The 22,829-nt window shown below is 38.9% G+C and overlaps 1 protein-coding gene across 1 annotated transcript; it reads right to left on the bottom strand.

The window, feature by feature from the left end:
- Nucleotides 1–2,526: 2,526 nt before the first annotated feature.
- LOC115955610 lies at nucleotides 2,527–3,978 on the bottom strand. The gene has a single exon (XM_031073806.1). The coding sequence runs from the start codon at nucleotides 3,976–3,978 to the stop codon at nucleotides 2,527–2,529; it is 1,452 nt and encodes a 483-aa protein (XP_030929666.1).
- Between the last annotated feature and the right edge of the window lie 18,851 nt (nucleotides 3,979–22,829).

Genomic DNA, 22,829 nt, shown 5'->3' with positions numbered 1-22,829 from the left:
ACTGGCTTTAATCGACACAAGGAGTAGAGTAGCCAATTTCTAGTAGATAAGGATATCAGTACACTAGAACTCAACAGCAAAATATAACATTGTGCTGTATTTTGTCATTTGATGTTATCGTGTGTTTCTATGCTATAAATATCTGAAAACCCGAACCCCATACACAAAACCTGTAACATTACTTCAAAAAAAAATGTAATTACTTGCTATCTGTTCCAATGGTAAATTAGCATTCGATGTCAAAAAACCAATGCAATATTTTCCAACTTAGATATGAAAACACTATGCCCGCTAAGAGCTAATTCTGCAGAACTGTTTTCCATTAGAAAACATCTTGTATCATAATATTAATGAAATGGTTGCTGAAAGTTGATAAAGGACATTTCATCATCGTCAAATCTCAATTTTTGTGGGAAGCAAATTGAAAAGATTTTTTTGCATTAATTTTTAGAGACTACGCATAAACCTTGAATGTAGCTAGCTCCAATGAACATTGACTTCACTGAACTTTAGCAAAATTCATTGCTACAAAGTAGATATAGTAAGATGTTCTATTTATATCAATAAATTCTGTAGTTTGAGAATGTGGTATCCAATCATTAATTACATTGTCAAATTAAATATAGGCGAAAAACACATTTTGGTCCCTACATTTTCAGTCGATTTCCGTTTTAGTCCCTAAGTTTTTTTTTTACCGCTTTTAGTCCCTCTCCTTAAAAACGCTTCCATTTTAATCCCTGCCGTTACATCAGAAACGGATATTGCAGACGTGGCAAACGGCAAAGTTAAATAATAATAAACTAATGTCCACGTGGCCTAAATTAATAATAAAAAATATTTTTTAATGCCACGTCAACATCTAAATTAAAAAAATTAATTTATTAATTTTAACTAAATAAAAAAATTAATTTATTAATTCTAACTAAATAAAAAAATTAAAAACTCTCATAAAAAAAAAATCAAAAACAAATTTAAAACTAAACCCAGCAAGAACAACAAAACCCAGAAAGAACTAAACCCAGCAAGAACAACAAATTTAAAACCCAGCAAAAACAAGATCAACAAAACACAAACACGGCAAATTTAAAACTCAAAAAATTAAATTCAAACCCACGTTGTTTTTGTTTTTTATTATTATTATTTTTTTTTAATATTCAAAAGCAAATCAATCCTTTCTCATATGATATCTCTTCTTTTCTCGGAGAAAAGAAAATCAGAAAACAAAGAGAAACAAAAAGAAAAAGGCCAAATATTTTTTTTTTTTGAAAGGAAAGAATTGAAAATGGCAGACCAACTCACCGACGACCAGATCTCTGAGTTCAAGGAAGCTTTCAGCTTGTTCGACAAGGATGGCGACGGTTCGATTCTCTCTCTCTCTCTCTCTCTCTCTCTCTCTCTCTCTCTCTCTCTCTCTCTCTCTCTCTCACCGACGACCAGATCTCTGAGTTCAAGGAAGCTTTCAGCTTGTTCGACAAGGATGGCGACGGTCCGATTCTCTCTCTCTCTCTCTCTCACCGACGACCAGATCTCTGAGTTCAAGGAAGCTTTCAGCTTGTTCGACAAGGATGGCGACGGTCCGATTCTCTCTCTCTCTCTCTCTCTCTCTCTCTCTCTCTCTCTCTCTCTCTCTCTCTCTCTCTCTCTCTGTGTGATTATTATTAATTATCAGATCTACTTCTTTGATAGATCAACGTATTTTTCTGCCTTCCATGTTTTTTTCAATAATATATGCATCGTTGATTTAGATCATCATTTCTGGTTACTAGACAATTTAATTATTATTTCCCCTTTTTATTTGATTTGGACCGTATTTGTGGTTTCACCGTTCCCTTGCTTGCAAAGAATAAGAGAAAGGATTGATTTGCAAAGAAGAAGAGAAAGGATTGATTTGCTTTTGAATATTAAAAAAATAATAATAATAATAAAAAACAAAAACAACGTGGGTTTGAATTTAATTTTTTGAGTTTTAAATTTGCCATGTTTGTGTTTTGTTGATTTTGTTTTTGCTGGGTTTAGTTCTTTCTGGGTTTTGTTGTTCTTGCTGGGTTTAGTTTTAAATTTGTTTTTGATTTTTTTTTTTTATGAGAGTTTTTAATTTTTTTATTTAGTTAGAATTAATAAATTAATTTTTTTATTTAGTTAAAATTAATAAATTAATTTTTTTAATTTAGATGCTGACGTGGCATTAAAAAATATTCTTTATTATTAATTTAGGCCACGTGGACATTAGTTTATTATTATTTAACTTTGCCGTTTGCCACGTCTGCAATATCCGTTTCTGATGTAACGGCAGGGACTAAAATGGAAGCGTTTTTCAGGAGAGGGACTAAAAGCGGTAAAAAAAAAACTTAAGGACTAAAACGGAAATCGACTGAAAATGTAGGGACCAAAATGTGTTTTTCGCCTTAAATATATGAATCTTGTATCTTGAATACGGAATTCTTTTTATACCTGTTTGCAGAAAAATAAGCTACTAGACCATCTTAGAGTTTAACATACCAATATAACCTCCATTTAGTGCAGGTTCTAACAATCTGTTAGAAGAGGGTACTGACAATACCTAGTGTCCTTCATGCAGAGGAAGAACCTTTCATAAGCAGATGCCATCTTATTCGCTGTAAACATTGACAGTGCATATTCCTTGCAGGCCATGCCTTTCCTCTTCAGAACTTCAGGCCCATCTCTTATTACCAACTCCAAGACGTCCACAAAAGATTTGACATTAGGTGAAAAAGTATACCCAAGTCCTTCATTTACAACTACAGTCCCAACGATGCTAGGATAATTTGGGGCCAAAACAGGCTTCCCACAATGCATTGCTTCAATCAAAGTTAGATCAAGCCCCTGAGGCCTCAATGTTGGGTTCACAAACACATCAAGAGCATTATAAAATTTAGACAGCTCCGAGGGCTCCAATGCGCCTAAAACCATCACATTTGAGCCTAATTCAGCATACCTTCTTCTCCAAGGACCTGACCCTGCTACAAGTAAAAACACACCAGGATGTCTTTTAATTATTGATGAAAAGGCTTCATACAGAAGTGGGTGCCCTTTGTCCCTAACCAAGCGCCCAGCCACTCCCATGACAAGGCTTGCATTGACAGGGACCCCATGTTTTCTTCTTAAAGCTGCACCCGCTTCTGGCTCTTGCACAAATTTTGCATCGTCAACCCCATTTAGTATAACATGGATATTTCTTTGTGGTAATTGATAGATGTTAACTAGAACCTCGCCAGCACTAGTACTGATACAAATATGTTGTCTATAGCTCGAGAAAAATCTAATTTCATCAATTAGCCTGGGTATAGCTTCTTGGAGCTCTGTCATGGGACCTGGAAGAGCCTCATTTGGGTTGACAAGAAGCTCTTGGAACAACTTTGAGTGCATAATTTCATACCAAATGCCATGCCAAGTTACAGCCAGATTAGGCAAAAATTTTGCACGCCAATATGGCAAGGAAACACTCTCCGTGTGCACATAATCAAACGCGCCACTTGCATTTATCTTATTAAAAATTTCAAATGCTAGAGAGCAATTGACTGAACCATGGTCATTTGCAGCGAAGTACACATGAAGGTTGCCTTCATGGATGTCATGTTGAGGCCTTCTATTTGAAGGCACAGTAAAGACATGAATTTCGTGGCCCCTTGCCGCCAAGGCATGGTATAGAGTTGAAGCGTGGCGCTCCATACCACCAGGGGCTGCACCAACTGGCCATGTCTTGGAGAACACGGCGAGCTTGAGCTTCTTAAAGGTCGGTCCAAAGCATAGCTTGTTCCATGGGAATTTAGCATCTCTTAGGTCACCGTGAAACCGGGCTTGCCCTGCCCAAAGTAATGGTTCCCGGACGTGCCTAAGTTGTGCAAGGAAGAGGAAAAAGGAGGTAAAGACTAGAATTAAACTGAGGATGGTTGAATATCTAATGCAGAGGAAGTTAGAACATGAAGTGGATTTATAAGCTTGGCGTTTCATGGCCATTGCTAGCTACACAGAGAAGACTACAAATTGCAAAGGAGGTTTTGGTTCTTTATTGCAACGGATCATTCTGTTTTGACATTGATTTATTATATTAGTATTAAATTTGGAAGACTTTTGGTGGGTAGTGACAACTGACAAGTGATATTAATGCTTTCAGCCATGGATGCCGGATCTCCTCGAGCTTTTACAATCTTAATGGAAGCGTTGCACATGGCATACGTATGATATTCTGTCAAATCTCTACCACTTCAGAAATTCAAACTTTAAAGCTACTTTTTCTTTTTTTCTCTTTCTTTTTTTTTTTTTTCTTTTTTTTTGGGTTGGCCTCTTTCTTTTTTTGCTGAGATAAACTATAAGGCTACTATTTATTTATTTAATTGAGGATTTTATATTATTTTTTTGTTGAAATTGAGGATACTTTTGTACTTGGATTTGTGACACAATATGGTCAGGACTCGGGAACTAGTGCTTTTCCATTGATAATTAGGTTAAGTGTGCTTTTAGAGCGTTCACATCAGCTCGTTTAAATTTATCATCTATTTTACATTAAAAAAGTTACTTTTTCTATTTTACACATCTATTTTTACAAAACATCCATATCAGTTCATCTATTATACACTATATTTTATATAAATAATATTTTTATATTCTTTTTTTAATATTATTTTACCTACCGTTTCTTTTTCCAATACATCCTTTTCTTTCTTCTTTCTTTCTTTTTCTTTTATCTCTGCCGTTTCCTCTTTCTTTTCTTCCTCATCTTTCTTCTTCTTTCTCTCACGGTCAAAACCCAGAGGCACCAGAGCTTTTCTTTCTTCTTTCTTTCTTTTTCTTTTATCTCTGCTGTTTCCTCTTTCTTTTCTTCCTCTTCTTTCTTCTTCTTTCTTTCACGGTCAAAACCCAGAGGCAGCAGGGCAAGGACTCCAACACCATAGCTAACACAAGCACCACAACACCTCTCCAATCCACCGATCTCCGTCAACCCAGAAGCACTCCATCAACACCGATCTCCATTAAAACCGATCTCCATCAACACCGATCTCACCGATCTCCGTCAACCCATCACCGATCTCTATGAACCCATCACCGATCTCCATCAACACCGATCTCCATCAACACCGATCTCCGTCAACCCATCACCGATCTCCATCAACACCGATTCACATCACCGATTCACATCACCGATTCAAATCGCCTCTCCAATCGACGATCCACAATCACCGATCACCGATCAAACGATTTTGTTCTAGTGGTTGATTTTGTTGTTGATTTTGTGGTTGATTTTTGATATTTGTAGTTGATTTTTGATTTTGTGTCTGTGGGAGTGTGTATCAGAGGAAGAAAGGACATGATGAGGGATGGTTAGTTGTACAGATGGAGAAGAAAGAGAAAAAAACGAGCGAACCAGAAATTATTAAAATATTGTATACACGAGCTACAGTAACCGTGTATATATTCACGGTTACGAGCTATATACACGGTTACTGTAGCTCATTGAAAAATATACATGATTATACAAGACTTTGGAATCACTGATGTAGAGCAATTTTGCTTCAAAATGTGTAAAAATTGTAGTTTTTTTCTATTATACAAGAGTTTCCACATACTGATGTGGATGCTCTTAGGAAATTAAAAAAACAACCGGGAACACGGTGGTCTTAATTTTACTTTCCATTAGTCAATCAATTGGAGGAAAAATAAAATTATAGAAACATGGGGAGAGTGACAGGCCTATAGACTACGTGCAAACCATATACGAATAATGTATATTTATTTTATACACAGATAGCACGTACATAATAAATAGAAAGAAAAAAAATCAAGTCAACACTGAGAATTTATTGCGGAGGAGCAAGCTACTAATAATCTTCTCTATGAGAAAATGGATTAGAGCATTCACATCAAATGTGTTAAGATAACTAAAATATTATTTTAGCACCCAAAACACAAAAAATTCTACATCAACGGTGCTAAATTTATAATTTTTTACTGTTAAATATTAGCATTAATACACCATGTTGAATATGTTAGAATAGATGCGGAATCAGAAGCATAAAATATAGAACACAAGAACGCACAATAGTTACATGGTTCACCCTAGAGGACTATATCTTTAATATATAAGATTGCAGTATAAATCATTTGTTACTATGAACCATAACATGGGTTTATATAGCAGGTTGAACCCTAGACTAATAGACTTCTAGTATAAGTAAGAAACTTGATTTGCACACATAGAAGGATTGGGCTTAGGCCTATTACATATCTCTAACATACCTCTAACAACCTCTCTTAAACTCAAGGTGGAAGCTCGATGAAGCCTTGAGGTTGGATAAACTTAAAAAATCCCTTGAAGAACGCCTTGAAGAAACCATGAAGATGACTACAAAAATGCCTTGAATAAGCCATAAGAATGCTTGGAGAAGCCATGAAGGAAGCCTTGAGGAATGACCTTGGAAGAGACCAGAAGAATCGAGCACTATAGAGAAAGAACCATGCACAATGAGAGAGTGTTGATACCCATTTTTGCAACACATTTTCTACAAGTCCGATTCAACCAAGCCCGACTTCCTTGTGGGCTCAATTCATGTATTATATTTTATTTTTTTAAGTATGGCCCAAGCCTATACGACTTATTGGGGGAAATTGAGGAAGTGTGGTTTGGAGAGTATGGGTCAGTTCCTTTCAGACCTTTTACATGAGCCCAGCCAACGCGTGCTACCAAGTGGGCAAGGGACACTGGTAGCACTTCAGGCTCATGGAATAGGTCTTGTATCCAAAATTTCCACCCCAAAATAGTTTTTATGCTCTGGGTGACTGTGGCCTAAAGTTTCTGCTCTAACCCACTTTTACCTTTAAAACATATTTGGCTCCCATTGGCCAACTCGATCTGCTAGACCTCACTTAGGTGAGCCTCCCAATGGTTTGAAATGTCTGACCAAAGGCAACCAATTAGAGCAAACCTCCTTTATTTCCAAAATTATGTAAAAAGCTTACCAAACTGTTCCCTAAACAAAAGCAACCCAAGCCAAAACACCAAATTGGTATCATAGGGGATAAAAGCATCTTCCACTACTCAAAAACCAATCAAGAGCAATACCGCAAACTCTATATAAAACTCTCTCTTCAGCTCATAAAAAAGGGTAGCCACGTACTACCTAGAGCCCTTAAACTTCAGAGCAAAAAACTCATTCAGCTATTCAACAATCTTACAATTCCGAAGCTTGGGGGTGGAAATATGGGTATAGGGGAACCTTCTCTCTCTTCCTCACGACCTCCCTCAATTTCCTCTTCTGTGTGACTGTGGGTTAAAGTTTCAGACTTGTTAAACCACGTTTTCCCTATAGAGCTGAAACTTGAGAGCAAAAACCCACTGAGCTAAGAGACATTCTCACAATTCTAAACCTTAGAGGTGGAAATATGGGTACAGGGGAACCTTCTCTCTCTTCCTCACAACCTTCCTCATTTTCTTTTTCTGTGTGACTGTGGGTCGAAGTTTCAGACCTGTTATGTTTTTATGCTTTTTCTGCACTTTCATTATTAGCATTTTGATTTTCTCTTGTCAAAGCACCATTAGCCTTTTGTTCATTATACATTTGGAATTTTGGGCTTGATTCTCCACAAATAAACACTTCTAAAGAACTTAAGGGGAGATTTGGGTCATTCTCGCATTTTCGGCCCTCGTCGCAAAAACATCCCCGACAGAGAGATGTCTGAAGAATGCCAAAGAAAGGCTACATTAATGACCAAGAAAGCCTAATAATGCAAAAGAATGGCTACATTAAAGGTCTAAAGAAGATCGGCGAAGAGAACATCGTCATGAAGCATGGTTTACGAGTCTTTATGCGTAGGAGGTTCCCAAAATAAATGAGAAATGGACCATTTGGACAATTTAGAAGTTTCAAATAAAAAAATGGAGCCCAAAATTGGAATCTACGCAAAAAACTGTGCAAGATAAGCCCTATTAAAAATTTTCACATTCAGTCAACGTTAACAAGAAGGTCAAAGTCAACGTATAAGGTCATGTTGATATCCTTGGATCTAAATAAGAACGGTTCGGTTTGGTCAAGCTGGTCGAACTAATAGTCTAGTGACATGTCAAATGCTACTGATAAGGCGCTAACATGGATGATTGAAGACACATGGCAAAATCTAAAAAATTGATGTGTCGATGATGTCGGCTAAGACTTACATGGTATGTATGACATGGCATGGATGACATCACTGATCCAAGAGGAAGTCGATTGGATGGACTAAATGGATGCTGAAGCCATGGAGACTATGCTAAAGATGGAGGGGGACGTGTTCGCCATTACCAACGAGGAGCCAAGTGATCCTTCTACCTTCATCATGCCTACTATGGGGCAACTAAATAATTGGACTTGAATTGGGTTTTCTGAAAATGTGGGAAAGAAAGTTTGTAATGCAAGTCCTAATGTACTTTTCAACATTTTAATAAGATAAATTTTGATTTGGCTTATTTTGATGTGTCTCATAATATTGAAATTCTGCACTTAAATGATTCTAATGAAAATGAAATTAATAAACTATTGGAAAAGAAAATTGAACCTGTGGAACCAGCTTTTGAAACTCTTAATTTGGGCAATGATAAGAATCTACACTTAATTAAAATTGGCTCAACCTTAAGTGAAAAAGAAAGAAAATATCTCAAAGAATTGCTCACAAAATTTCAAGAAGTGCTTGCATGGTCCTACAAAGATATGTCTGGCATTGATCCCGAGATAGCCCGACATCACACTGACACTCATGCTCACATGGGACCCGTCAAGCAAAAGTTGTGACGTATGAGAACCGAATGGATTCTAAAAATCAAAGAAGAGGTCACCAAGAAATTGAAGGTAGGGTTCATCAAACCCGTACACCAAGCCGAGTGGATAGCCAATGTTGTGCCCATACCCAAGAAAAATGGGAAGGTAAGAATGTGCGTGGATTTTAGGAATTTGAACAAAGCTTGCCCTAAGGATGATTTCCATCTTCCTCACATAGATGTTTTAGTGGATAACACAGCTAGTAGTGCCTTGATGTCTTTTATGGATGGATGGTTTCTCAAGGTATAACCAAATCAATATGGCTCCTAGGGATATGAACAAAACTACCTTCACCACAGAATGGGGAATTTATTGTTACACCGTGATGCCATTTGGGCTCAAGAATATGGGTGCGACTTACCAAAGAATGGTCACAACCTTGTTACATGATATGATGCACAATGAGGTCAAAGTGTATGTTGATGATATGATTGTGGAATCCAAGGAAAGAGAGGGTCACATCGTTAACTTATGGAAGTTCTTTAAGAGTATCAAGGAGTATAGGCTGAGATTGAACCCGCAAAAATGCACCTTTAGGGAAACCGCGGGGAAGTTGTTAGGCTTTTTGGTAAGTGATAGAGAGATAGAAGTTTACCCATCAAAGATCAAAGCCATATTAGAAATGCCTCCACCCAAGAGCAAGAAAGAGAAAAGGGGATTTTTGGGCCAATTACAATCCATCAGTCGATTCATTGCCAAATTCACTTCCACTTGTGAGCCCATCTTCAAGCTACTAAGAAAGAATGAACCTCATGAATGGAATGATGAATGTCAAAAAGCTTTTGAGCTCATTAAGGAATATCTCCTCCATCCACCTATCTTGGTACCCCCAATGCACGGAAAACCATTACTTCTCTATCTCTCCATCATAGAAGATGTGGTTGAAAGTATGCTTGCATAAGAAGACAATGACAAGAATGAAAGAGCTATGTACTATTTGAGCAAAAGGTTCCATGATTACAAGACTAGGTACACACCCATAGAAAAACCATGCTTTGCTCTCATATAGGCCATACAGAAGTTGAGACACATTATCCTACCTTTCCAAATATGGGTAGCAATCAGAATGGATCCATTGAAATACTTGTTTAAGAAACCCGCTTTAAGTGGAAGACTGTCAAGTGGTTGATCCTATTGGCAAAATTTGACTTGAAGTATGTGGCAAAGACAACTATCAAAGGGAGTACCGTATTAGATTTTTGTGCTGAGAACCCCATGGAAGGAGGGGATGGTAGAAAAGATTTTATGGATGAGGATATTTCGAACATTGAGCTAGGGGCATGGAAGATGTATTTTGATGGAGCCGTGAACTAATATGGGAATGGGATAGGAGTACTTTTGATCATTCCCAAAAGATCTCACATACCCTTGACAGTTAAGTTAAACTTCAAGGCAACCAATAACATGGCAAAATATGAGGCTTGTATCACTAGAATGGAAGCTCTCCAAGAATTGGGGGTGAAAGAGGCCGAGGTCTTTGAAGATTCAACTTTGGTTATAACTAAAGCACAAAGGTTGTGGAAAATAAAGGAAGAGTACTTAAAACCCTATTAAAAATATTTAAAGGATTTGACCAAAACTTTTGACAAGATTGAATATACAGTCATTCTTAGAGCTCAGAATCAGTTTGCAAATGCCTTGGCTACTTTAGCTTCCATGGTTGAAATACCTAAGGGAGTATGGACACAACCCTTAGAGATTGAACAAAGTTATGGGATGATACACAAAGAGAGGGCCGAAGCTTTAGTCTTAGTTATAGAAAAGGAAGAGGTTTCTTGCTATTATAACATCATGAGATTCTTGGAGTTAGGGGTATATCCGAATGGTGCCAACAAGAGAGAGCGTCATTTGATTAGGATGATGGCAATGCAATACATCTTATGTGGAGGTCAACTCTATAGGAGATCCTATGATGGTCTACATCTTCATTGTCTAAAGAAAAAAGTAACCAAGAAAGTTATGAAAGAAATTCATCAAGGGATTTGTAGTCCTCACATGAATGGGAGAATGTTAGCCAAGAAGGTCTTGAGGATAGGATACTATTGGAACGCGATGGAGACCGATTGTGTAGACTTTGTGAAGAGTTGCCACAATTGCCAAACACATGCAAATTTGAATCACATGCCACCTAGTGAGCTATACCGCATGACCTCTCCATGGCCTTTCTCAATCTAGGGCATAGATGTGATTGGAAGAATAGCTCTTAAGGCCTCAAATGGACATGAATACATCCTAGTGGCAATTGACTACTTCACCAAGTGGGTGAAAGCAGCCTCCTATTAAGTGTTAAAAGCCAAGCATGTGGCTTGATTCATAGAGAATAATATCATTTGTCGATATGGGGTACCCCAAGAGATTATCTTCGATAATGTTTCCCACTTTGAAGGAGAGGTTAGAGCAATCATGGAATTGTACAATATTAAGCATCATAATTCTTCACCATATCGACCACCAACCAATGGGGTTGTAGAAGCAGCCAATAAGAACATCAAGAACATCCTATCCAAGATGGTAGAGATTGGGCCGTGAAGCTCCCATTTGCCTTATGGGGTTACAGAATTTCTATCCATGCGTCAACTGGAGCAACCCCTACTCTTTGGTCTATGGTAGTGAAGCGATACTTCCCATTGAAGTGGAGATACAATCTTTGAGAGTATTAGCGGAAACCAAGGTCCTAGAAGGAGAATGGATGAAACAAAGATATGAGAAATTGGCCTTGATAGATGAGAAGAGGGCTAGGGCACAATAGCATGCATAAGGATACCAAAAGAGGATTGCTAAAGCATTTAGCAAGAAGGTGAAACCTAGAAACCTTAAAGAAAGGGACTTGGTCCTAAAAGTGCTTAGAGATGAAACTTTTGATCCAAGAGGAAAGATGAAGCCATGGTGGTCTGGGCCTTTTATTATCAAGAAAATCATGTCAAAAGGTGCTACGAGAATTACAGACTTGGATGGGGAAGAGATGCTTCACCCAATCAACATGGATAGACTCTGAAGATACAACATTTGAAAAAAAAAAAAAAAAACTTGCTAGGTTGAAAACCTAAAAAGGCGGCCTAGGAAAAAATTAAGGCCAAAGGACCCCGCTAAGTTGAAAACCCAAAAGAGCGATCTAGGCAAAAGATAGGGGCAAAGACCATGGGCATGGCAAAAATTCATCAAAGGACGTCATGGACAAAAATTACATGGCATGGAAAAAAGAAAAGAAAAAGAAAAAGAAGAAAAATAATGCAATAAACAAAGATAATAAATGGGTGTTTCTCTCATTGCTCAAATTAAAAAAGATGATAAACTGTTTCTATAGAGGATTTGGAACATTCTAATCCTTTATTAAATTCATAAGAACAGACATGAGAATCATAAAGTGCAGAAAAGTAAAATTTGGAGCATACTAAGGTGGTCGGTCAGTTTTTCTTTCTTTTGATTGGACTCTTGAAAGCTTTCTTAGTTATGTGAACCCACTTCATGATAGCCTCTAAGTCATTTCTTATGTCCTAAAGTTGGATGAAACAATTAGAGCCTTTCATATGGCCATAGCTGGAAGAGGTAAAAGAGAAGGAGAGAAGGCGTGAGTGAAATGAAAAGAAAAAGAGAGAGAAAGAGAAAAATAATAATAAAAAAAAAAGTTCAAAGACGATACAAGGAGCCTCGATGGGTTGAAAACCGAAAGGCAATCCATGCAAAAGTTAGAGGAATCCCGCTAGGTCAAAGGCCTAGGCAAAAATTAGGGATTAAGAGAAAAGATTCACCCACTTTGACTTAATGGTATAGGAGAGATGCGAGGGAAACCAAGAGAAGTGAGCCTCTTTGGGACTAGGAAAGGTGAAGGAAGGCATGCAAAACCAAGTTCTCCTATTTTGAGTATGTTTTCCTATAACTTTTACTGCCTAAAAGACTACTCAAGGCACAATTCAAGCACAAAACTTCCAAATGTCAAAGACCAAGGATAGCAGAATTGCATAAAGTTTCCACAAGTTTATAATTTAAGTACATATCCCTAATAAAAGCATAAATGTGAAAGATGTTCTTAAAATTCAACCCAATATCTCAAACCAAATCTAAAGTGCAGGCATGTATGCTAAAAAGAGAAAAATAATAAAAGCAACAAAAAAGAAAGTATGCTATGTTATGCTGTGTCTATATCTATGCCTGCCTGTCTTCAGGGTCACCAGAAATGCCTCTTCCTCGACTGATAGCTTGGAGTCGACACTGAACCTCCACCACCATCACTACCATCATCACCATCATCATCATCATTACTGACATCCCCGCCACCGTACAGTTGTCGGGAATACTCAATCAACTCCAACTTGAGATTTCTCGCAAGCTAAACGAGCTCCTCATGCTCCTGAACAGTGGGCTGAATTTTGAAGAAAAGGTTGTTAGAACAGGTGTTAGGATGCAAGAATAGAAAGGAAAGAGAACAGGAATGAAAGAGAACTCACCACCTATGTGTCATCGGGAAAAGGGTAGCCTATAACATTTTTATTGCGATCAATAGGACGCTCCTGAGCAAAGCCATCAAGGCCGTAGGCATAAACCAACCAGGGTAAACAAGGAGGAATAATAAGAGCACCAGTAACAGGGCCTTCTTGACACAAGTGTTTCATTTGAATATTGCCAATGCATAAGAATGCAAATGATGAATGATTAAAGAAAAATGAGAGAAGCAAGAACACATACCGGAGCAATGAGGGATGGCATAAGGTGAGTCCTACTAAACTCGTCATTGTCCAGCTCAGTGAAAGGGACACCTAGCCCCCAAAAGTCATACTCCGCGTTCACCATAGAGCAATGAGCAAGCATGAACACTAGAGGGTCCATGGAAACCTAAGGCATGTCCTCACTTGCCAGCTGGCAGCATACCCTCTCTACCAAGTAGATCACCTCAATCCACCACCTTCAAGGGGCTGAGAGAGCCTAGAAGCAATGATAGTAGTAGCCTCTAAGTTCAAGTCCGCTACAAGGTTAACATCTTCCCAAAGACTCCACATAATCTGTGCCAACACATGGGGTTAGAAAGAGAATCCTAAGAAGCATACAAATAGTGGAAAGCAATATATTCCTGACTTACATCATCAGGAGAGAGCCTGTCGAGGTAGGCCCAAAGCGAGGTAACACTATTCAAGTCCACCGAAGTCCCCCAAGCAATGAATGCAGTTAGAAAGAATATGGTACATAGTCTTAACCTAAATGGCATGTGGATATATGACCATAAGAATGAGAATGCATGAGCTACAAGAGAAGAGGGAGAGAAACTAACCTCAAGGAGTTTCTAAGGCCCCACTAGCTAGCCCAAAATCCCCCAACTGAGTGTGTCCAAGAAGGAGTAAAAGTAGGCCAAGCATACTTGCCCTTTATTGGCAGTTCGAGCCCTCTCAAAATCCCAAAAAAGGGCCAACCACATCAAGGACACCGTCTGCCCACCATTGGTAAACAAGTACAGTAGACCCTAGCCATCCAGATACACTCCTCAACTATCCCTTATGGACTATGTATGAAGTCTGCCTCAAGATTTGTATAGCGAATCGTCTCAGTAGCATACCTCCTCTCTAATAGCTCCACACCCAGCCGAGATCCTGACTCGTCCTCCAGACTAATCAGGAATCCATCAAACCATAAGCCAATCATGTGGTGGAAGTCGTGGGGAGTGATAGTCATCTTCCGATCAGCAATATGGAAGGTGTGGGTAGTGTCCCACCACCTCTTGGCTAAGGTCTACATCAAGACATCATTGGCAAACCTCTCAGGCATCAGATGGATGACGGGCTTAAAACCTGCAACACGGATGTGGCCCCGAGTCTCCTTGGTAAGGATGTTGTACCATACCAATACCCGACTGGTACTTCCTCTACCGGAATCTAAGGTTGAAACCTACAAAAAGAGAATGGGATTATATTCATGATTAGGTGAAAAGAATTGTGGGAAAGTGATATTGGATTCACCATAGGATGAGATATGGCATGGGATGTACAATTGAATGCAAAAATGGTGAAGGATGATGTTAAAATTGCAAACATATGAAAAACAGATGAAAATGGGCTAAAATGCCCAAACTAGGGTTTCTACCTAGCACCATGCATGCACAGGAAGGACCCTGCATACGCAGGATTCTGCACGCATACACAAGATAGAACTTGCACACGCATAAATTGAAGAACAGATACACGCACACAAGAACAAGCCTGCGAACGCATGAATATAGGTTGAGTGCGCAAGAACATGTCTACGCACACAGGCCCAAACCTATGCATGCAAGAACAAACACTGAAGGGTGTTCTTCGACATTCTCAAACTTTTCCCAACCAAAACTCAACCTAAACATATTACTACCCCTCCTAAAGTGTTAGGTTTTCATCTAAACCCATCCCACAGCAAAACCTAAGCATTTACAGGCCTAAAAACATATCAAAACAGAAGATTAAAGGAAAAATGAGAAAATGAGAAAAGTTTGAAAAACTTACTGATCCGGTCCTTGCACTCTCCGAAAGGTGTTGTTGTGATCTGTAGGTCAAGGAAGGAGTCGTCGTCAACCTTACCGCTCCATTCCAGCAAGTGAGATGGAAGGCATCGATGGAAAGGATGTAGGAACTCTTCTTGGACTTCGATGCCATTAAAGGAAATGAGAAAGTTTAAGGGAGAAGTTAAGATTAAAGAAGAAGATGAAGGTCAGATTGGAAGGGAATGAGAGAGAGGCAGAAGGCTTTTGTAGAGAGAGTTAGAGAGAATATGAAAAGGTGAGAGAGATGAAGAGAATGAAAAAAGAAATGGTTGGTAACCGTTGGAGAAAAAAATATGAAGAGGCGAGAACATACCTGATGGCTAAACTACATGTAGTTTAGGCCTTCCTGCTAAACTATGTGAAGTTTAGCAAAAAAAAAATCCAAATATCCCTAGAAAGTTCCTAGGAGTCTAGAAATGCAAAGGAAAATTCAAAAATGCATTCGAAAATGACAGAAATGCCCTCAATAGGCAAGGAACACAAAGACTCTAAAAAAGCATCCCTAGTGGATCGAAAGCAACAAAAGCATCCCTAGTGGATCGAAAAAAAACATCCCTCAGTGGATCAAAAATCATCATGAAAACTCCTTCGTGAGACAAGATCATCAAATAAATCCCAAGTAAATCCAGTATCATAGATAGACTCCCTCATAGGTCCAAGATATAGAGGCAACCCCCTCAAGAGTTACAAAATAAAATTTCCCCAATAGAGTTTGGTAAAACCCCCTCGATGGTGGAGTCAACATCAATCCCCAATGAGTTATAAGAAAGAAGAAGATAATTATTCTCCAATGGAAGAAAGTTCCCCAATGAACAGCACACCATTAGGAAATCCCCAGTAAGCTACCCCTTAATGGGCCGTACACTACTGAGACTTCGTGGTAGGTCAGAATCATCACCAAAACACTTCTTAATAAAAGTATACTCCCTAGTGAGTTCTTCTACATCCCTAGTAAATCTTTTAGCCAAAAAATAGTCAAGCAAATCAGAATGCAAAATTCGTGCACATATCCCGAGGGAATTGAACATGTAAGCACAAAACCATATACAAATCAGAACGAACAACACAGAACTTGTGCACATATCCTGAGAGAATTGAACATGCAGGCACATAATATAGAACTTGTGCACATATCTTGAGGGAATTAAACACGCAGGCACATAATATAGAAATTGTGCACATGTCTGGAGGGAATTGAATATACAGGCACAATAGAAGAGGTAGAGATAGAGATAAAGACCAAGGTCACCCCGAGGCAAGAGCCTCATAGACACCACAAATATATATATATATATATCCTTTTAAGCTCGTAGGAGCACCCTTGTTTGTTTGGTTAATGGTTGCGACCGTTGGCTTTGTTTGTTTTTCTTATTTAGTAACTCTAGGATAGTGAGTCACTTGCCTTTTGCTTACAATTGGTAAAACAGGTTATGGGATGGTGAACCTATCGTTGCTCGTTTTCTAAGGAAAAAATGTGGGAATTCGAACATACGAATCCTACGTAACTCTTCGGAGCTGCACCTTGCCCCATGTATGTGTGATATGTGTCATGTGTGTGGATTAGACCCGAGTCGTACGTTGAACCAAAATGTTTTGTCTCTTATTTTTTTGATTCTGTTAGCGAAGCACACGAATCAAAAGAGGGGCATCTGTAGACACCATATTTTATACCCCTTATGACTCGGGCCCCTGTTCCCCAATAATGCTGAAATTCTAAAACCCAAGGTTGGTTTAAAACCCAATCAGATGTTAAATTGACTTGAGAAATGTTAAAATGAAAAATATAACTTTTATTAATCAAATAAATCTATTTTTGGAAATGTAAACCAAGGAAACCCTCAATATACGCATGCAGGCCTGATCTTGTGCACACATGAAGGGTTCCAGAAACATAAATAAGGCAAGTTTTCTGCGTTAATGCTAAAGTTTGGAACGAATCCCATATCGTCTGGGAGTCATTCCAAACGCCCTATTTTCATAATATAAGTAGTCTTACATGGTATATTTTCAAGAACACAGAAATCCCACAAGAAAACACTAAAATTCACTAGAAATAATGAATCAAAAAGAAAGTTTTTCACAAAACATTCTCAAGTCAATTTTCTTTTGATTAGGGCATTTTTTGGCCTTGATCTTTGAGTTTAAGATTACTAATCACGTTTCTTATTGATTATGAATAGATTTGACTAAGGGAATGGTTAAAATCAAGCTTGAAGAGCTTTTTCTTTGAGGTATTAGTCTAAACTTTTTTTTCCTTTTTGTGCTTTAATCTTTATGTTTGTTTTAGTTTCTTAGTTGTTATATGTTTTAATATGTTTATGTAGTCTAGGTTTACATATTTGTATATCTTAAAAGCATGTTAGGATATTAGATTTAGTGTTTTAAATTTCTTCTGTGTTGCTAGGGTTTCTGGGCTGAAACCCACGTGCGCATTATTAGGACATATGTGATTTGATGTTAGGAACATATGTTAATTTAGAATTAGCTAATCCTTTAACAAAACGCACTTTACTTGTAATTGGGTAGATCTATGATGTGTTTAATACTTTAAGGAACAAGTTATCAAATTCAAGTGTTAAAGCCATGCAAATCTGTCCAAGAAACAAGTGAAGAAGTGCTGGATTTTAAAACTTGACAGCTAGCATCTATCGAGGTTTAAAAAGTTGCTAAAGCTCGTAACTCGATAGCTATCTCAATAAATACCCTATCTATCAAGGTTTATGGAATTCAGTTTTTTAGAACTGTTTTTCATCCAATCTGTGTGTATATGTTTGAGCTTTCTTTTCTCAAAACCCTAAACATATATAAGTATTATTTTAAAGGCCGTAAAAGGTTGCACAAGTGTGAAGCAAAGTTTTGTTCATGCAAATTGTGATCGGAGATAGAATTTGCCCTAATTCATCTTTCTCTTGAAGAAGTTGCATTGTTTGTACACCTTAAGGTTTTGTGACCAAGGAGTTTCGTGATCTTCATCGTGTGATGAACTGAAAAAATTTGTAGCCAACATTTTTCTCAAGTTGGTAATTAAGTCGCATACTAGGATCCGCGCATCTATTGGTTAGTCATGTATTGGGTGCCATGCATTAAAAATGAGAGATTGTCACTACAGAACAAGTTCAATTGGGTATTTGGGTAAGGATTCAATTGTAAGTTGGTATAAGGTATTGGGATTTCTTTACTTGTAACCGCTTGTTTTGATAATAGTGAATTCTCGGGAGTAGTGACCTTAAAATCACCTGGTGGGGTTTTTGTCATGTAGGTTTTCCCCATTCGTAAACAAATCATCGTGTCAATTTAATTTCCGCTACATTTAGTTAATTGGTGAGTTGTTTGTGCTACCAGAATTAATTAATTAACTTGACTAAATTAATTGGTTAACTTATCACAAGGGGTCAATACATTCTTGGCCTATCACGTACAATTCTGCCTGCACACGCAGGCTTGTTCATATGTGCGCATGATCCTACCCAAAAACCCTAACCCTAATTCTTCTGACTTTACTTCTGTTTTCATATGTAATGCTTCAGTTTTGGATCCTTTTTCATGTATTTATGGTTTTAAGCTTCTGTTTCACATGTTTAATTGCTTGTTTGTCTTTCGCATGTTAGAATTAGGGTTTATTTTGTGTTTTCCTTACTTCAATGCTATAAACACGCATTCACATGTTCATGCATAATGCTAGGGCTGTCCATGGGTCGGGTGGGTTGGATTTTTGCCCAACCCACAACCGACCCGAAACAATTCAGGTGGGTGGTTTTTCAACCCGCAACCCACCTGTAACAGTAACAGATTCGTCGGTTTGGGTCGCCGGCGGGTGGTGGTCGGTTTCACCGTTTCGGGTGAAACCGATCTCACCGGAATCCTTCGAAACGCAGCGAGATCTTACCAGATCCAGTGAGATCCCATCGAATCTGGCGAGATTTCTGCCAAATCGTGATGAAAAATCACTAGTTCGGCTAAATCCGGTGTTTATTATGCCAGAAATTGACGAATTTAAGTGAAAAAAGGGGCCGAAATCTAGAAAAAATGGGCCGAAATCTAGAAAAAAAAAGAAAAATGGCTGGAATTTGGAAAAAATGGCCAGATATTGAATGGACTTCGATTCGAGTCGGGTTTCACGGGTTTTGAATTGAAAACCCCATAACCAACCTGCTAGGTGTCGGGTTAGCAAAGTCGGAAATCGCGTTCGACTACCAAAGTAGTCAAATCGGGTGTCGGCGGGTTAGACGGCGGCGAGTCGAACAAGTTGGGCGGGTTGCCGGTTTGCCTGGACACCCCTACATAATGCCATAGGTGATAAGTTACTGCAAGGTAAGTGAGGTAAGTCATGCATTGGTATGAACAAACATTTTAATGATGTAATATGTTTGTTTGATGTTTGATTTCATGTCAAAAAGTTTGGAATACATGTGATGATCTATGTTTGTTTGCCATGCCTATCTTTATGCCCTGTTTTGTTACTGCCTTGGATGATGCAATATGTTAGTAGATGTCATGATTAGATGTATGTTGTGGTTTGTGATGTAATGATATGCATGATTAGATGAATATTAGGTAGACATAAGATGCCATGCTAGATGAATGCTAGGTTGATATGACATGTATGTTTAGGTTGGGATATGTCGTGCTAGATGAATGTTAGGCTTTGGTTGATTGCCATGATAGACGAATGATTAGGTCTTTTTGGGATGATTGATACCATGTTGATTGTTAGATGAATGCTGGTGTGTGTGAGTTAGAATAATAATATTGAGTGTGCTTTTAATATGATTAAGACATAAGACATAATGGGAGGAAGCCAACACTAGGGTTAGGTGGTTTTGGGTCTTCCCAAGACCATACCTTAATTCTGAACTCATATCTCTGGTAGTAAAATCAAAAAAGTCCTTCCTCGAGAGGACGCTATATATATGGTTCCTAGGCCATTGTAAAACTAGGTGGCGACTCTTTGTTGTGTCCACACTAGTGAGAGAGATAAGAGTGATTTTCTAGTGATAGACTCCTTTCGCTATAAATGCGAGAAAGGCAAGAAATAAGAGGAGAGTGAGAGAGATAAATTTGAAGTGAACTCAACTTTTGAAAAGTCGAGTTTCAAATGAGGTTATATATCCTCCAATAACTTTCAAATTAACTTGGTTGGCAAAATGAGTTAAAAAAAAATGCATTATTTTGCAATTTTGGCCACGCATTCATGTAAGGCACAGGATGGTAATGAAATAAAAACTAGACACTTCCTCTCTTCTTAGTTAGAATAGCCTTTGCAAAGTAATTTTTACATGAAAAGAACATTCATCTAATAAAAACAACTTTGAGTGAGATTTAAGGTTCTTAATATATCTAATAATATTTGGTATTAAGATCCATACACGTTCTAATGATATAAATTATAGAAAAAAGAAAGATGGTAAAAAAAAAAAGAAAGAACCAAAAATATAGCTCACTCGAAAAAAATATATATATTGTAAGGACACGATTCGTAACGAACCGTAGCAGTGTTGGGTTCGCACGTAAAAAGGCCCAAACAATATCATTTGTAGAGCGTGAGTTTGAAAGGCTAGGCCTTAGTCACCAGGTGGTGGGTTTTTCGTGGTGTTCATCCGTGGTTAAGTTTTCTTCACCCCTAGAATCTTTCTCCTGGAGGTGGGCTGGGAGGCTCTGGTTTTTGGCCATTTTTCTCAGCCCCTTGCCTGGTGCACCTACCTTTTTATTATATAGTCTGTCTTGGTTGATCCTGGCCCTCCACTTGTTGGTCAAGCAAGTGCTTATTTCTGTATCCATCCCATCAACCGTCCTCTTTTACTTTCTATTAGTTGCATGGATCGAAGTTTACACCGTCCAAACGTCTTTTCTCATTAATCAGCTCTGGGTATTGGCAGGTGCATTTACTGAAGAGGGGACGCATTTTCCTTGGTCCAATTTTACACCTTGCTTCCCTGTGGGCCCCATTCCACTCTCATCCCCTTGAGGGAGCTGTTTGGGGATTGCCTCCACCAAGATGTTGGTCTTCCCATTGAAGCTCTGGAATGCCGAGGACAGGGTAGTTTCTCAGCCGTTCCCCTTGACACCCCGACCATCGATCATTCGTCCTCGGCAAGAGACCTCCTCGGCACGGGCCCTGGGCCCAGATAGAGTTTGGGCCGAATTGCAGACCTCTCGAACCCACAATAGCCCCTCAAAATCCTGCTATCCATCTCCTCGGACAGATAGGAAGGTTTTGATGACATCAGGGATCTGCCAATGCCTATCAATCCTTGTCATCTATCGATTCCCGAGGTTTTTCACCTGCCCAAGGCACGTTCCTAGAGCCGTTGGAAGGCGAAACGTGGCCTCATTAAATACAGGCGGCTTTGTGCTTCCCACGTTCTACGGTATGATGGAAATCGAATGGTGGTGATCTTCTGGTCTTTTTGGGCGGGAAAAGGTGTGCAGTTACCCTAGAAAGTATAAAAGATTTTTTGGGGATGGATCCGTCTCTTCAGTTCTACACTTAAGAGTTTTAGTGCGTGTATTCTGGGTTCGTCTGAACTTCCGCCCCAATTCCAGTCTATCTCAAGCACATAAAGCCTATCCGAAGCGTAATTCCTCTTTTACGTAAGTTCCCTAGCTCCATTAACTCGTGTTTTTTTTCTTTTCTGGGTTTATTTCTCTTTGGCTCCCTTTCTTTCCCATCGCGGGTCAGGTTTGTTTTAGTAAATCACAAAGATGACTAAATTGAGATTGAGGAAGTTAGTCGATACTGAAGAGGCGATGAATAAGTTCATCGTTGATTATAGAATTCCCCCCAACGTAAGTCTGGAGTACTGTAAGATGGGGGAATGGCACTATAAGAGGGGAACGGGCGCGGTGGTAATTCCCGTCCTCGCTTTTGTTGAGGGAGGTATGAGAATCCCTATGGGGCCAGTGACGAGGGGTTATCTCAGACATTTCCGTCTAGCCCCCACCCAATGTGCCGGCAACGTTTTTAGGATTCTGGGGTGCGTGGACGCTTTGAATGAGAAGATGGGGTTAAGACTGACCCATCATGACGTGAACTGCTGCTATAACCTCCAAAAATTGAAAGGGAAAACCTACTACATGAGGTCGAGGGACGAAAGGGTTCGGTTGATCCAGTGCCTCCCTGACTCTAACAAGGGACTGAACAAGGATTTCCTTATCGTCTCTGGGGAATGGCACGATGGCGATCCATGCCCCGTAGTAGAAGGAGAACCAGGTGGGGTACTGGGAATGGAAGGGGGATAACCCTTTACGCCATTCTAATCTAACATTGTTCGATAGCTAACCATGCATATATGTTTGTTGTTTTCTTTTTTTTGTAGATAAACACACCTACACACGGCATTTTCACTTAGTCAATCGGGCGGACTTAGAGACCGTTTTACAAGCGGCGGTTTTTGTGAATGACAAAGATGGCCAAGTCCAAGCAGCTCACAAAATACTAGGGTACCCTCCTGTTCAGAAGTCATTTGGGGACGCAAGGCACGTGATCTGTGCCCGCCGTCCTTGGCTTCCAAAAAGTACCG

This window comes from Quercus lobata, chromosome 8 (assembly GCF_001633185.2).
Source record: "Quercus lobata isolate SW786 chromosome 8, ValleyOak3.0 Primary Assembly, whole genome shotgun sequence".
Taxonomy (NCBI): Eukaryota; Viridiplantae; Streptophyta; class Magnoliopsida; order Fagales; family Fagaceae; genus Quercus; species Quercus lobata.
This window is presented reverse-complemented; position numbering and strand designations above follow the sequence as displayed.